The sequence below is a fragment of the Eretmochelys imbricata genome, chromosome 4 (assembly GCF_965152235.1).
Source record: "Eretmochelys imbricata isolate rEreImb1 chromosome 4, rEreImb1.hap1, whole genome shotgun sequence".
Taxonomy (NCBI): Eukaryota; Metazoa; Chordata; order Testudines; family Cheloniidae; genus Eretmochelys; species Eretmochelys imbricata.
The window spans coordinates 100,026,488-100,041,571 of NC_135575.1; the positions used below are offsets into that span (position 1 = coordinate 100,026,488).

Consider the following 15,084-nt stretch of genomic DNA (forward strand, 5'->3'; position numbering starts at 1 on the left):
TCTTGAAAATCCCACAGATGGAGAAAACTTAATTTGGCTTCAGTTTAAAAAGAAGTTTTTAACCCAGATGGTAAAAATGAAAGCAGACTTACAAACTCTTTCAGTTTGGGCAATCAAGGATTTAACAGTAACACTGTGTAAGGCATGTTTTTAAAACACATGATTGGTTTGTTGTTGTCTGTTTAAATAGCAGCTCCTTTTGGAAACACAAAGGTTTGCATAACTTTTTCATGTGTGCTTACTGCATACTGCTTCCCATATTTGTATGTGATATTTTAAGCTCGATTACCTCTTGATGTTGATATGCCTGTGCTGCCTCTCTAAATTCAGCTGATGCCTCTTGGCTTCATTGTATGTTTCCAAAAATACAAACTTCAGCACCACAGGATTCAACCAGAATAACTGCTGAAAGGAAATAGTTGCAGTACGCCTAGGTAAGCTAAGCAGGAAAGGAATATTGAATGTTAAATGTACAGTACTGCTGTCAACAGTTCTGTCTCATTGTATGCTGGACTTTTGTCTGTGTGAATGCTTTCTAACTTGCTCTTTCTGTTCTGTTTCTTCATGCTTTCCTGGATTCAGAGAGAGGTAAATGATTTTCATTTCTCCATCATTCTCCATGTTTATCTGCCTAGCACTCACCAAACAGTGCCAGTATCAGTCATCATTGTCTTACAAAAGCTAACATGTAGCGAAGTAAACTAATCCTGTACCTGATCACATTTTTAATCCAGTAATGACAGTATTGCCAACCCCATGCATTCAAAAATCGTGACTCAGCCGTCCCCCCCAAACATGTGACTAGTTACAAATCATGAGATTTGGCGGGGGTCGCGGGGAGAATCATGGTTCTTTTTACGTGCCTTCTGGTGTTTGAGAATTTAGGGTTCATATTTTCCAGCTCTTCTCTGTGGCCATGAGGACTAGAAACTTTTCTTATTAAATAAAAGCTCAGATTCGCACATAATTACATGACTCCAGGAGCGAGGAGTTTAAGAAAAACAAAAATATCATGAGAGTTGGCAACACTGAAATTATTCTCTTCATCTAGTGTTTGGGATGGCAGGTTGTACTTCAAGTTATATAAACTGTCATGTATGCATTTTTTATCTGCATGTTGTGCAAAGTTATTGTTTAGGATTCTCTATAACACTTCCTGTTGTATTGGAACACGTACAGTACTATTCTACTATATTGTTATCATTTGCTTTGCAGCTCAAGGGCTATAGTCAGGCAGCAATTTCTTACTGGTAGAATTGTACTCCACAAGTCAGAATTAAGTTTCGGCCTCAGTCCAGTTATGTTTGTTCTTCTAGATAGTAAAGCCCTGGCACTGGAACAGGTTGGAAGGGAGATAGTTTAGAGATGTGGACATTTCCTTGGGTTTGCTTCAAGGAATATAATGAGACTACTTTACAAGCTTGACTGGTTTTTAATCAGTTCTTTAGAAAGCACTGGCCTAGGGAAATGTTTGAACTTTCTTGGTGATTATGGCTTTGCAAGCTAATGTACATTTCATGCATGTAAGAAGTGATGATCATTCTAGGATAACATTAACAAAAGTGTGCTGTGATCTGCTTCTCTGGTTGTGAAAATACTGTGATTAGTTTTTCTGTCTGAATAATAAAGAAAAAAGGGAAACTATCACTCCCAACGGCTTAATAAGGCAAATCTCAATGAAGACACAGTATTTGCTGCCATCTTAAATTAAATGTGCACTTGAGCTTTGGGCATCTCAATTTGATTTCTTTATCAGTTATTTAAATATTCCTTACAAAGGCTTGCATCTTTCACTTGTATCTGCGAAGGTAGTATTCTAGTATCGGGATAGCCATGTTAGTCTGTATCCACAAAAACAACAAGGAGTCCGGTGGCACCTTAAAGACTAACAGATTTATTTGGGCATAAGCTTTCGTGGGTAAAAAACCCGCTTCTTCAGATGCTTGGAGTGAAAATTACAGATGCAGACATTATAATACTGACACATGAAGTATAATAATGCCTGCATCTGTAATTTTCACTCTGTACATCTGAAGAAGTGGGTTACTTAACTACGAAAGCTTATGCCCAAATAAATCTTAGTCTTTAAGGTGCTACCAGACTCCTTGTTGTTTTTGAAGGTAGGATTGTTGTCTAAAATATCTAAATATTAATTTACTATAGTAAATGTTTATCCAAGTTACATGATTGGCATCAAAGAGGCTGTTCAAAGATTTAAAGACTAATCTGGAGAATAAAGCCCCTGTGATGCTGCACAGTATGAGTAGCAGCAGTACAGTCTTTCCCATGCTGTCTCATCCATGTACCTTAGCCTTGGAGAGAGCACCTCTAGAACTGAGTAAGTAGTTGAATCCCCATATACCTTCCATAAACTTTCTGAAGTAAGATGGGACTTCTTCTCTAAAAGAACTGCAATGTGAAGGTTCATGCTAATAAAATGTTAAGCGTCAGAACCTCAGCTGGTGTAAATTGGTGTAACTCCACTGAGTTGAATGGGGCTCTGCCAGTTTCCATTAGATGAGGATCTGACCCTAAACCTCTATCTCTAGCCACCAAAAAAACCAGTGAAAATCCAAATTTGAAATGGACGCCCTGTGCTGACACTCTCTTCTTGACTAATCATACAGTTCCTGCCCCCCTAACTAGAGCCAGTCGGGAATTCTTGACTAAATGGTTTTCATCAGAAAATGCCAGTTTGTCTAAACCGAAACTTTTGTGGGAAAGGGTGAATTTTTGGCAAAACTTCTTATCGGGAAGGTTTCTCAGATCCAGGATGGTGTTTCTGGTGAGAAACAGAGAGAGAGACCCACCACAGAACGTGGGGAAAGGGTAAGTGATTCATTATGCTTAACAGCCATCCCTCTGCCTAATCAGGATGTAGTGCTAAGTCTGAAGAGAATCCTGTCTAGTCCTCTGTTGGAAGGGTGGTATCTATGACATGGAGACCCAGAGTTATATGGAAAATAGGTGGGGGCACTTAGAGCTTTGAGAAGAGGATAGCACATACATGAAATTGGGAATGAAAACCCTGGAAGCATAGAAATATTTTCAGATTGGAGCATGGCTTGGAGCCTAAGGTCCTAAAGAGCTGAATGTCACAGAGATGTCAGGTATTGGGGGGCAGAACGAGGGGTTAAAAATTAAATAATTTGAAAAGGTGGGAATGATCTCTGAGATGTCAACAAATAACAGAAAGGCTGGGGTTTTCTTTCACTGTAAGAACCTCACATATAAGGTTGCCAGGTTACAATTGTTAGGATTCACATTCCCACTCAAGGTGGCCAAACAAACAGTGCCCAAGGAAACTACTTGAGAGTTAGTAAGTGACCTAAAAAAGCAATTGGAGAGAAATTCAGAGGCTTCCAATACAGGATAATTAGCAATACAAGCTATATGCATGAATGTATTAAAAAGGCAAGTGGATTGCCTTCAGTGCTAGATCACGCAAGGAGAATTCAATAACTGCGTAAAAGTAACTGATGTTCTTCTAAAAAGAAACAAATTTTTATGTTCTCATCTGAAAGAGAACTGAAATAAGAATTCTGGGGCTGCTAGTGGGAGAGGGGACCTATCTATTTCTGTTAAGGGGAAATCCTCTATCAGAAATCCTGTATCCTCTCACCTAGGGTTGCCAACTTTCTATTCTCACAAAACCGAATACCCTTGCCCCGCCCCTCCTCGGATGCCCCACCCCTTCTCAGAGGCCCTGCCCCTGCTCACTCCCACCCTCGCTCATTTTCACCAGCCATCTGGGGGTGTGGGCTCTGGGGTGGGCCCAGAAATGAGGGGTTCAGTGTATGGGAAGGGGTTCTGGGCTGGAGTTAGGGTGCGGGGGGGGGGGTTAAGGCTCTGGCTGGGAGTGTTGGCTTTGGGATGGGGCCAGGGATGAGGGATTGGGGGTGCAGGAGGGGGCTCTGTGCTGGGACTGAGGGGTTCGGAGGGTGGGAGGGGGATCAGGGCTGGGGCAGGGGGTTGGGGCGCAGTTCAGGCTCCAGGCAGCGCTTACCTCAAGCAGCTCCCAGAAGCAGAGGCATGTCCCTGCTCTGGCTCCTATGCGGAGGCGCAGCCAGACGGCTCTGCACGCTGCCCCATCTGCAGGCGCCACCCCCGCAGCTCCCATTGACTGTTTCCTGGCCAATGGGAGCTGCCAGGGCAGCGCTTGCGACGGGGCCAGTGTGTGGAGCCCCCTGCCTGCCCCTGTGCGTGGGAGCTGACGGAGGGGGCCATGCCGCTGCTTCTGGGAGCCATGTGGCGTGGAGGCTAGGAGGTAGCCTGCCAGCCCCACTGCTCGCCACTGCCAACTGGACAGTCAATGGATGCTGACCGGAGCCGCCAGAATCCCTTTTCAATCAGGTGTTCCGGTCGAAAACCGAACACCTGGTCACCCTACTCTCAGCTTGCATGATCATGTTAAGGTGGATAAGCATTCTGTACTGGATTACAATTAGAAAACTGTAGGAAGGTGCAGGTGCACAACAGAATGTGGTTGTTGGCCTGATGGATCTAAGATACACAAATCAAAATTCATTTGAAAACTGAAAAATTAAAGACACTACTGTACTAAAAAGGATTACACATAGTCTAATGCACAAAGTGAAAAAATTGTGTATTTTGGCACAGAAAAATATTGAATCTCTGACTGATTTATTTTTTTACAATCATGCAAATTTTAGAATCCAGCTCAGATGGAAAGGATTATAGGACGTGTTTTGGAGTTGGGTGGTTTGGTGGTGGTGTGTTTTGGGTTTTTTTGCTTGGTTTGGTTTGTTTTTTTCCAGGAGAGGGAGATTGTCTCACCCTATAGCAGCCTCAGCTAATGGATAACATGAAGATGAAAAATCCCTTAGCAAACCATGCAAGGACTCTGATTTTGATGCTGATATGGATATTATTTCATTGTTGGAGAGTGTTTGTTTTGGCTTTTTGCTTTAAAATTGTTGTTATACAGAGTTCTCCACATCCTTGCAAGCGCCTCTGCATTGGCCTAATACAAAGCCCACTGAAGTGAATAAAAACACTTCCACTGACTTCAGTAGGTCTTGGATCAGGCCCTGTGTCCCGAAAGGGACTACATGTGGTTATAGTTTTCAATTCTGTAAAGACAGTAAGTAGTTTACCTCTTAATAGCATCTTAATCCTGATTTGAAATCCCTACCTCTGTAAAGGGACAGTGCTGGCAAAATACTGTTTAAAATGTTAATCCAGAACTTCAGACCTTTTTCATATTCTGAACCATATTTTACCAAAGAGTTTTGCTTGTGGGTCACCTCCCCTCCCATTTGAATATCCATGTGACAACTACAGCAATTGCTGACGTGGAAAAGTTATACCAGAGGCATGGTTTTTCAGTGTTTTATTTTTCTCTTTTTCTCTTATCTCATTGCCCTTCCCGTCTGTTCTGTTCCTCTCTCCTTTTGCTCACCTACATATGCTTCCCAGCCACTTGGTCCTCTGTTCCCCCAGACTTTCTTTCTGTAATGATGGATGTCAATTCTAACTCCATTAGTAGTTTCAGTCCCTGTGGTTGCTCTTGACTCCTCACTTCTCCCCTTTCTCTTACTTCTCCTCATTCTCTATACGAGGTGCTGGCTGGTGATCACGTGGTGCTGGCTCTCCTTGTTTCCAGCAGTTTTTAGTAGTTTCCAGGTAGATCCTGGCAATGAAGATCCTGGAGGTTTGTAGAAGCTGGTAAGGAGAAGGAGAGCAAGCCCCATATTACTAGCCAACTCCCTGCAGTCCACAAGCATGGACCAGCGGTACATGGACCACACTTGAGGAAAGTTAGACATTGGCCATCATTTTTCTTGATCAATTCAAATCGTTTTCTTACTCAGCCCAGAAGAGGTACTTTCCTGTGTCAAGGATTATTTGTAAAATATAAAATCTATAAATACAGTGGAAATCAAAATTACACTGATGCAAGAAAATATTTCAATTTGTTTTGATCAGTGTGTTTTATCAGTGTTTTGATAAGATTCGACCTTTGCTTATTTCAGACTTAAAAGTTAGTTTATTTTTACCAAAGAAATTAGCTAATACATATCTACATTGTTCAAAAGGTAAAACTTTAGATTAGAAAGGTAGTACAATATGTGACATGCTTTCATGGTGAGATTAACTGGGATGTCTCCCAGGGCTTTAGTCTAATATCGACTGCTATTCAAACAGGGTAGCGTTAGCATAAATTCCATTTAGCATAATCACATTCACCTAATGTTTAGTGGTTAAGTGATGCTTAACTGCGTGTTAAATAGGCAAGCTCCAGTCAATTAATAGAGAACTTTACTGAAATAAAGATGAAGTATTCCTTTTTATTGACCCATTTTTATTCAGTACCATTTTTTTAAAAAAGAAAAAAGGTCTCTTCCCTTAATAATAAGCAACAGGGCATCCTAATTAAGAGGATTCTACTGTATTTTCAACTCTACAGCAGAGCCAAGCTACAATCTTACACGCACAGAAAAATTCTCATCCATTTTTCTGGTCAATCTGTTTTATGACTTGTGTTTGAAATAACGATTCAGTCCCAGTTCATACGTACTGTAGATTCCCATTAGATGGAGCATAGGATACATGCACAAATTATGGAAGTTTTCATTTCAGGCTAAGGGAAATATTCATTTTTACAGCAAACCGCAGAATAACTGGCATCATCCTGGAAACCATTCTGTCGGGATCCAGTTACGTTTTTGAATACTGTGTTCTCCTGCTGAGATGCTTCTCCACTGTAGGCCCAAGCCCAGAAAAGTAAAGGGCTTGTGAAAGTTGCTGTAACCTCCAAGATTTTTCTACACTGAAATAGGGAAGTGTTCCTGTCCCACTGACATTAATGGCAGAATTCCTTTTGACTTCAGTAGGAGCAGGAACTCTAGCCTGCAAACACTTCTGCACATGCTTAGCTTTCTGCATGTGAGTATCCTAGTGGGATAGACTTTGATGGGGTTAGGTATGATCAGTGTCAAGCTGACAGCCCCTTGGGTACTCCAATCTATCTTGTCACCTAGACAAGCTTGGCTTTGTGACAGATGGTCCCTTATACCAAAAATCACAATAATATTCAGGTTACTCCCTGTCCCAAAGGGACCAGTCACTTACCCCAGGTCAGTTGTACCTTAGATCTCACACGAAAGAAAATGCTTGTCACCAACCCTATAATAAAAGATCTAAAGATTTATTAACTAGGAAAAGAAAATAAGAATTATTTACAAGGTTAAAGCAGGTAAACATTGCATACACCCAAATGAGTTAGTCTTAAGTTTCAAAAAGTAATGAAAGCTTCTATAATAAGCAAGGGCTATAAGTCCTTTAGAGCTAACCCAGGGCAAGCACTGGGGATTTTTTGCTTATGCTTAGTTCTCTCACAGTCCAAGCAAGCATAAAAAATACAATTCCTTCTTGTTAGGGCTTTTTATTCCTTTCCCCCTTCTGCATAAAGTTGCAAATTCAGCTCTTGGGAGGAATTCAGTTGAAAGTCTCCTCTTCATGGGGAATGTGGGGAAGAGAGCAATGCACAAAGTCTTTTGTCTTCTGATGGCTCATCTGATGTTGATGGGCCTTATTGTGCTGGGCAAGAGATAAACATCTCCTGTTGGAATTTGTGGGGGGGGGGGGGTGGAGGGTGAGAAAACCTGGATTTGTGCTGGAAATGGCCCAACTTGATGATCACTTTAGATAAGCTATTACCAGGAGGACAGTGGGGTGGGAGGAGGTATTGTTTCATATTCTCTGTGTGTATATAAAGTCTGCTGCAGTTTCCACGGTATGCATCCGATGAGGTGAGCTGTAGCTCACGAAAGCTCATGCTCAAATAAATTGGTTAGTCTCTAAGGTGCCACAAGTACTCCTTTTCTTGTTGGAAACTAGTATTTCACACTTGTTAATGCATCTGTCCTGTCTGGTGACTTACAGTTAAAGAGCAAACACTTAAATATTACCTTATAACGTGGGATGTAGGTATTATCAGTCAGATTAATGCATGCAACAAATTGCAAGCATTTCATAAAGTCTAGACGCATTTTTATAACTCTGATATCTGTTTTAACAACACTAACACATAGGTGAACCAGACTGATTCCAGCTATGTATTTGTCAGTGTTCAGTTGAAACCTAGGGGCCTTGGCATGAGCTGGCTTGTAGCTTCTGCACTTCCACATTCTGGGAGGTGACAACTCCAGTGACTTGTCCAGAAGTCAATACATCTTGCTCAGAAGGCAGTATTCTCTTTTCTGCCCAATCATTTGCATGCAAGATTTCAGTTGTTATACCTTTTCCATAGATTAATTTACCATTGGTAATTCTGGAAGGGTATGAACTGGAGCCCTCATATCCTTGATAATTTTTCTACAAAAGAGAGAGGAGGGGTTTTGTTTGTTTCCTTGAAATACAGAATAGTTTGAACCCTAGCTACAGGAGAGTCAAGTTGGATTCTTAACAACCTGGGTGTCTTGTGGGAGCAGGCCAGTATTGCAGAATTGTGTACTGTACTGTAGGACTGTGCTCATGGATGTTGCTTAAGACATTTAGTTGACTTGATGAATTATTGAAGTTGACGTATGGTCTGTGCCTTGGCAGATGGGAAGATGATAGTTTGATTGATGATTTGGAAGCCGATGGTGTTTTCAGATTTCTGCATGATACAGTAACTCTGGTTTTGAAGAAAGAGAGGGAAGGGGTTTTATTGATGAGATATCCTCCCCATCCTGACAGGTATGCAGACATAGCCCTGATCTTGCAAAGGCTTATGCATATACCTATCTTTACAGATGTGAGTAATCCTGTTGTAAACAATAGGACTATTCAGGTGCTTTAAATTAAGCACATGTGGAAGCATTTGCTGGGTTTGGGCCCAATTCCCTGAAACATCATAGTGCAGGCTTTTTTTGGCTCCTCACAGGTTGAAATTGATCAAATATTTACTAAATAATTTTTGCTGCTGATTGTCATTAACTCTGTATATTTAGTTCAGCCTTGTTATGAATACATGGTATTACATACAAAAATTTCTGTTAAATTACCATTATTTAGGTTGCAAAGTCAAGCACTGGGAAGTTAGAACATGCCAAATTTACAGTTGCCTGTGCCACCCTAAATCATCTTTCTTGTGCACCCAGCCTGTGCATTGAATATCCTGTGGGGAAAAATAGTATATCATTCTGTAATCAAAATCACAGTACATACAAGGAGCATGGCATGCATGGGCAACCATAATTCTGGCATTTCCTAACTATTGAGAATGTTGCAAGCAAAATAAGGTTCTGTTAATGTAGTTTTTTGTATGTCATTGCCTAGGAGTTTTTCAAGGACAAAGGTGAAAACAAATTATGTTATGTGCAACTGTAATAATACTCCCCTTCATATATCATCCACTGGGCTTGAACTCTGAGCCTTAAACCCTACAGCACGGATTACTACAACCTGAGGTAGAGAGCTAACCACATTAGCTGGCTACAGGAGAGTAGAGTGTTATCCTAGAATATGAGGATGGGATGCTGTTGCCCTGTGCTGGGTCCAGGAGAGGAGGAGGGGAGTCTAGCCTGGCCTCTCTTCCTCCTGCCAGAGAGAAAGAGAGACAGAAATACTGGGATCATGTGCCAGGTTGGGAAGTGGAAAAGAGATTTTGGGGGAAGTTTAGCTTGGTGCTCTCTCACATTGCCCTGCCATCCCTAGCCACAGCTTCTGGCGGCTCCCAGACATTCCCAGTAGAGTGTCTGCTGTTGCCTTGGCAGAAACATAGGCCAGTCTCTTTAAAATGTTCAGTGATTTTTGGCAGGCTGACAGAATTTTGTGGTGTGTGGGGGAATAGTGATTTTTAACACTTTTCAACTCTATTAAATCCAAATGGAATGACATGGGACAAAGAAAAGGCACATCTGTAGTGTATGGGGTTTTCCTTGCAGGATATCATATGTCTGCTGCAAACAACGGCGGTATTAATACTTATGAAAGAAAAGTCACAATACTCCTTTATAGTGGAAAGTGTAAGACAACACTTTTCTGAGGTGTTTCCCACTTAAACCATAACCACCCTCCTTTCTTTGGTCGTTATAGCATTGGTTTTGTCTATCTTATGCTGTTATAATAGTTTAGTCTGTTTTGAACAGTGCAGTGCCCTGCGCATGCCCCTAAAAAAAGGGATGCTTTCTAAATACCTTTTATTATTATTTAATGGGGGGAGGAGGGTTATCTCTTTAAGGTTTTAAATCTTTGCAATTCAGCACGAAAACTCAAGTAATTTCTCAACAGGGCTAGATTAAATATGGCTGCAGAGGCTTTTGTGTAATACGCTCCAAAAAAATTAGCTTGTTAGTTGAGGTACATTGTCTGATGTGGTTCAGTAAAGCAAAGCACAATAGTTTAGAATGGTGTTGATATGCCAGGATATTGCCACAGCTGATCAAGCAGAGTGCAAGAATTTCTAGTGCTGTTTTATAATCATGGATTTCACAGCATGCTTTCAAAACCCTGATTGGATTTGCTTTAATGGCTTTGTCTCATCTTATATATTGCCTTTTTATTTATAAGAAAATAACTGATAACTGACTAACTTCACTCATAGCAGAAGGCACTACCCAGATCTGTTCTGTATTTTAGAATATGTGTGCTAGTCCTTGAAGTTAATACTTTTACTTGGCCCTGATTCTGCAAACTGCTCCACATGGGTGGACCCTGAACCTGTGCAGACCTCTGCTGACTTCCACTGGGCTCTGCTTAGGTGCTGTGACCTGCTCGTGCAAAGCGGTTTGCAGAATCAGGGCCTTATTTATGTATACAACTCAGTGAAAACATTGGGTGCTCTTCCAAGGATAAGCTTGTTAAGAGGCCTCATACATCACTACTTTACAAGACATCAAAGGAATAGTATTGATTGGAGTAAATACTCAGTAAATAGTAAAGCCATGGAATGTAAAGTAGATGGCTTTCAGTAGTATTTTAAATTCATATAAACACAGATTTTAGCCTTTAAATCAGCACTCCATTAGAGTAGGCCCTAATCCTGCAATGAGCTGCACACAGGGATCCATTCTCTTTGCAGTGTTGGGGGCATAGTCATTACCAGGGATCTCGGGGAGGAGGGAAGAGGAAGGTAGACTGAGTGTTTCTAATCAGAAACTCTACGATAGAGTTATGGTTTAAATCCATATCCATTCATTTAAAACAGCTCTGCTAGAATGTTGCCGTTATAACAAGATACAAAATATCTGGAATTGTAGGTAAAAAAACAAAAATGCTTGAAAGGTGGGACATTAGAAGGTTGTAGTTTTAAAAAACACTCCAAAGTTTCAGAAAGTCTAGAAATACATACTTACTGTTCCAGTACCAACCAGAGCTAATAAAAGTGTTTGGGTGACTGGGGGACCCTAAATGCTTACAAACGTGGTGCCTACAAACCCTTCAGGGCTGGACCAGCAAGCTTGATTAACGTGCAGACCCCCTCACGAGATAAAATTCATGATGGTTTTATGTAACAGTTCATTTTTTCCATAGCTAATAATTTTTCAGAGATAGCATAGTTAAATATACCCTTTTCCCTCAGTTCACCTTGAGGCCTGATGAATGCAACCTATTTGGAGGTTTTAGTCCAGTTTTACTTTTGAGATGCTGGGTCAGAAGGGAGCTTCACTAATTTACATCAGCTAAAGATTTGGCCCACTGTGTGCACTAGCAAAAAAGGATTAGACTTTCCAATATGGGACTCCTTGTCATCAGCCTCCCTCTGAGGGGAAAGGCATTGAAGAGTGTCTTCATACTGATGGAATGACTGGGGGTCAGCTTGCCATGTCTTGTCTAATTCTAGTCAGCCAGTCTGCTGGGGGTGGAGAAATTTGCAGTTGGCAGGGACTGTTGACTAACTGGCAAAGGGTAGTGACTGTGTGCTGAGGGGGCAGCACATTATGAGAAAAGAAAAACAAAGGTGGGTGGAAGGCTGCAGAAAAAGGTAGTTGAAGGTTTGCCTGGATTGTGTCTGCTGCCCTTTCAATCCTGCTACTGTATGGTCTGCCTACACTACAGGGCCAGCTGCGCCTCAGAGTTCCCATCTGTAAGGTGGGTAAACAGAAATGCCTACCTCCCAGGATGGTTGTGAGGCTGAATTAGAACTTCAGCATTCTGACAGCCATGCTATACTGTGTGAGTGCTTAGTATTAGGCAAACAATCTTTTTGTTACAGGGCATTTACTTTAAAGTTATTTAACATTTGAAAAAGTAGTAATGTCAGAAATTTAGGTCAATTAATGTGAGTGAAGCTCAGCAGGCACACATCTCCCTTATGCAATCATATTTCTAATTACTGTCTGCATATTTTAAGCATTCTCTAATTCTTTGAAATACAGCTTTATTCAGGTAGTTTGCTGGTTGCTTGTCTTATTTTGTATTATTTTAGAAGCTGAATATGAATCTTTGCAGAAAAGCACACTATTTTCCCTCTTCTTTAGCTGTCTTTATTCTTTAAGTATTTAATAAAATGTTCTTTTAAATTTCCCTCTGCATTTACAATTGCAGTTGGGTTTATGGGTTATGAACGCAATGAGTTTTCAGTGTTTTAACGTTGTAATGAGCTCTTTAGAGAGTAAGCATCAGAGACTGGTAATGTGTTCCATGGATATGCAGTGGTGTCAAGTTAGTGCCGATTTGCTGAGGTAGCTGTTTTGGCTGAGCCACTGATTTTGTTCTCTGAGAACTCAGACATATGCTTCTTAAATTAAAGCCAAACTTGCTATTTTTTAAGATGCTGCTATTTCTAATGTGTTAATTCATTTTGTCTGCAGAGACTTTGCTTATGTAGCAAGAGACAAAGACACAAGAATTTTGAAATGTCACGTGTTTCGATGTGATACGCCTGCGAAAGCCATCGCAACAAGTCTGCACGAAATCTGTTCTAAGGCAAGTGGATTATAACAACTCATTCATTAACCTCGTGAATGGTTCTTAGAACTGGTACTATAACCAGCACTCTAAGTTGTGGCCTTATGCTGTTAGTCTGGGGAGCTAACAGTGAGAAATGGTGTAGCTCTAAGAGTTTGTAAAGGAAGGGGCTTGAGTGGTGTCAATAAACTATGGGAAGACGAACATTTAGATTTGAAGACCACAGTATCTGTTATAGATTTGACCAATGTGTGTATTAGCTTAAAGACTTTTTTATCTAATAAAGGGGAAGTATGAGGGTTGTCAGTGGGACAGTCGTAATTAAGGTTGCCAGGTATCCAGTTTTCAACCTGGATGCCTGGTCGAAAAGGGACCGTGGTGGCTCCCGCTGACCAGGTGGCTAAAAGTCTGGTCGGCAGCGCAGTGGGACTAAGGCAGGCTCCCTGCCTCCATGCAGCTCCCAGAAGCGGCCGGCATGTTCCTGCAGCCCCTACGCATAGGGGCGGCCACGGGGACTCTGCGCCCTACCCCCACCCTGAGCGCCCTTCCACAGCTCCCATTGGCCATGATTCCTGGCCAATGGGAGCTGCGGGAGTGGCGCCTGTGGGCTCAGGCAGTGCACAGAACCCCACAGCCCCTCTGCCTAGGAGCTGGACATGCCAGCTGCTTCTGGGAGCTGCCTGAGATGAGTGCTGCCCGGCCAGAGCCCGCACACCGAATCCCCTCCCACACTCCAACCCCATGCCAGGTCAGAACCCCCTCCCACACCCAAACTCCCTCCCAGAGCTCAGACCCCCTTCTGACCCAGCTGTGAGCCCCCTCAGGCACCCCAAACCCTTCATCCCCAGCCCCAGCTGGAGTCCACACCCCCTCTCATACCCCAACCCTCTGCCCCAGCCCTGAGCCCCTCCTGCACTCCAAACCCCCTCAGCCTCGGCCCCTCCCCAGAGTCCACACCTCCTCCCGCACCCCAGTCCAAAAGTGAAAGTGAGTGAGGGTGGGGGAGAGCGAGTGACAGAGGGAGAGGGGATGGAGTGAGGGGGGGCGGGGCCTTGGAGAAGGTGCAGGGAAAGGGGTGGGGCCTAAGGGAAGGGGGGCGGGGCAAGGCTGTTCAGTTTTGTGCGTTTACAAAGTTGGCAACCCTAGACTTGTAATAAACATTATTGGAAACAAATTGGAATGGTGAATAGTGTCATGGCTAAATAAAACAGACCTTTTTAGAAGTAATGGTATTCTTCTGGCAGCCAATGTGTGAAAAATCTGTTAGTGACACCATCAACTTAAAAAAATTTTTTTCTGAAGTTTTTGTACCTACTTTTGTTTCAAATAATACATGAGATTCCTGTAAGTGAAAGAGATTAGAGATAGACATTTCTTTATCATCAGTTGGTTTCCATTGTGAGTTTGACAAATTCTCTGTTCCCCTGAATGGTCAGTTAATCAGTGCCCTCTGTTTGTGTTGGTCTTCAGTAGTAAAGCCTTTTACAAAATAGGAAAATCTGACTGAAAATCTGTAAAAATTGGCAGGGGAACTGAAGCAGGTGTCATACCTGAGACTATTTTTAACTCTTATTGAAACTCCACTAGTTTTCAAGTTGATCATGTCCCTTAAAAAAAACTTCTTTGATTTGTTTTTTCTTCCGTTTAAAATGTGTCTATTTAAAGGGATGCTTCCAAAATAAAACACACATTTAGTTGCCTATCTTACTAACAGTACCTGGGGTTATTAAAACTTTAAGTTTTAAAATTCAGGTTACATTTTGTGTCTGGAAGTATGCTTGTGTTTGCTTTGTACATTTTTCTCAGTTTGGAGAATGAAAATCAATGACGTTTGTTTCCTTTTTCTTTATGGTCAATTTAATTGTCTGATTTTTTTTATTTTCGTATTTATTTATTTTGAGTTTTGCAGTCTTTGAGTTACAAACACTGCAAGCATAGTAGACAAATTGGCAGCTTGATTGATCGGTTATGGAACTGGGTGCTGTTATAACTATAGAAGCTAAAATAGAGGTACACTTAATGGTTAGCAAAGGTAAGGTACTGTAAACCACATTCTTCTGTTTGCCCCACTGCAAAATACAAAAGCATCCAAATGAAGCTGGAAGTTAACAAATTAAAATCTGCTAAAAGGAATTATTTTTAACACGATGATAAAATTGTCTTCTGGCAGTGAGTTCCACGGGTTTGTATAAAAGGCTTAAAAGAGAGCTTAGTAGGATTAAA

General features: G+C 41.7%; 1 protein-coding gene across 1 annotated transcript in view; it reads left to right on the forward strand.

The window, feature by feature from the left end:
* The window catches only part of APBB2 (amyloid beta precursor protein binding family B member 2), a 285,381-nt gene that overhangs the window by 255,301 nt on the left and 14,996 nt on the right, over positions 1 to 15,084 (forward strand). The window contains exons 11-12 of the mRNA XM_077815721.1: positions 583 to 588; positions 12,765 to 12,879. Of these exons, the coding sequence (XP_077671847.1) occupies positions 583 to 588; positions 12,765 to 12,879 (121 nt within the window). The remainder of the gene's footprint in view (positions 1 to 582; positions 589 to 12,764; positions 12,880 to 15,084) is intronic.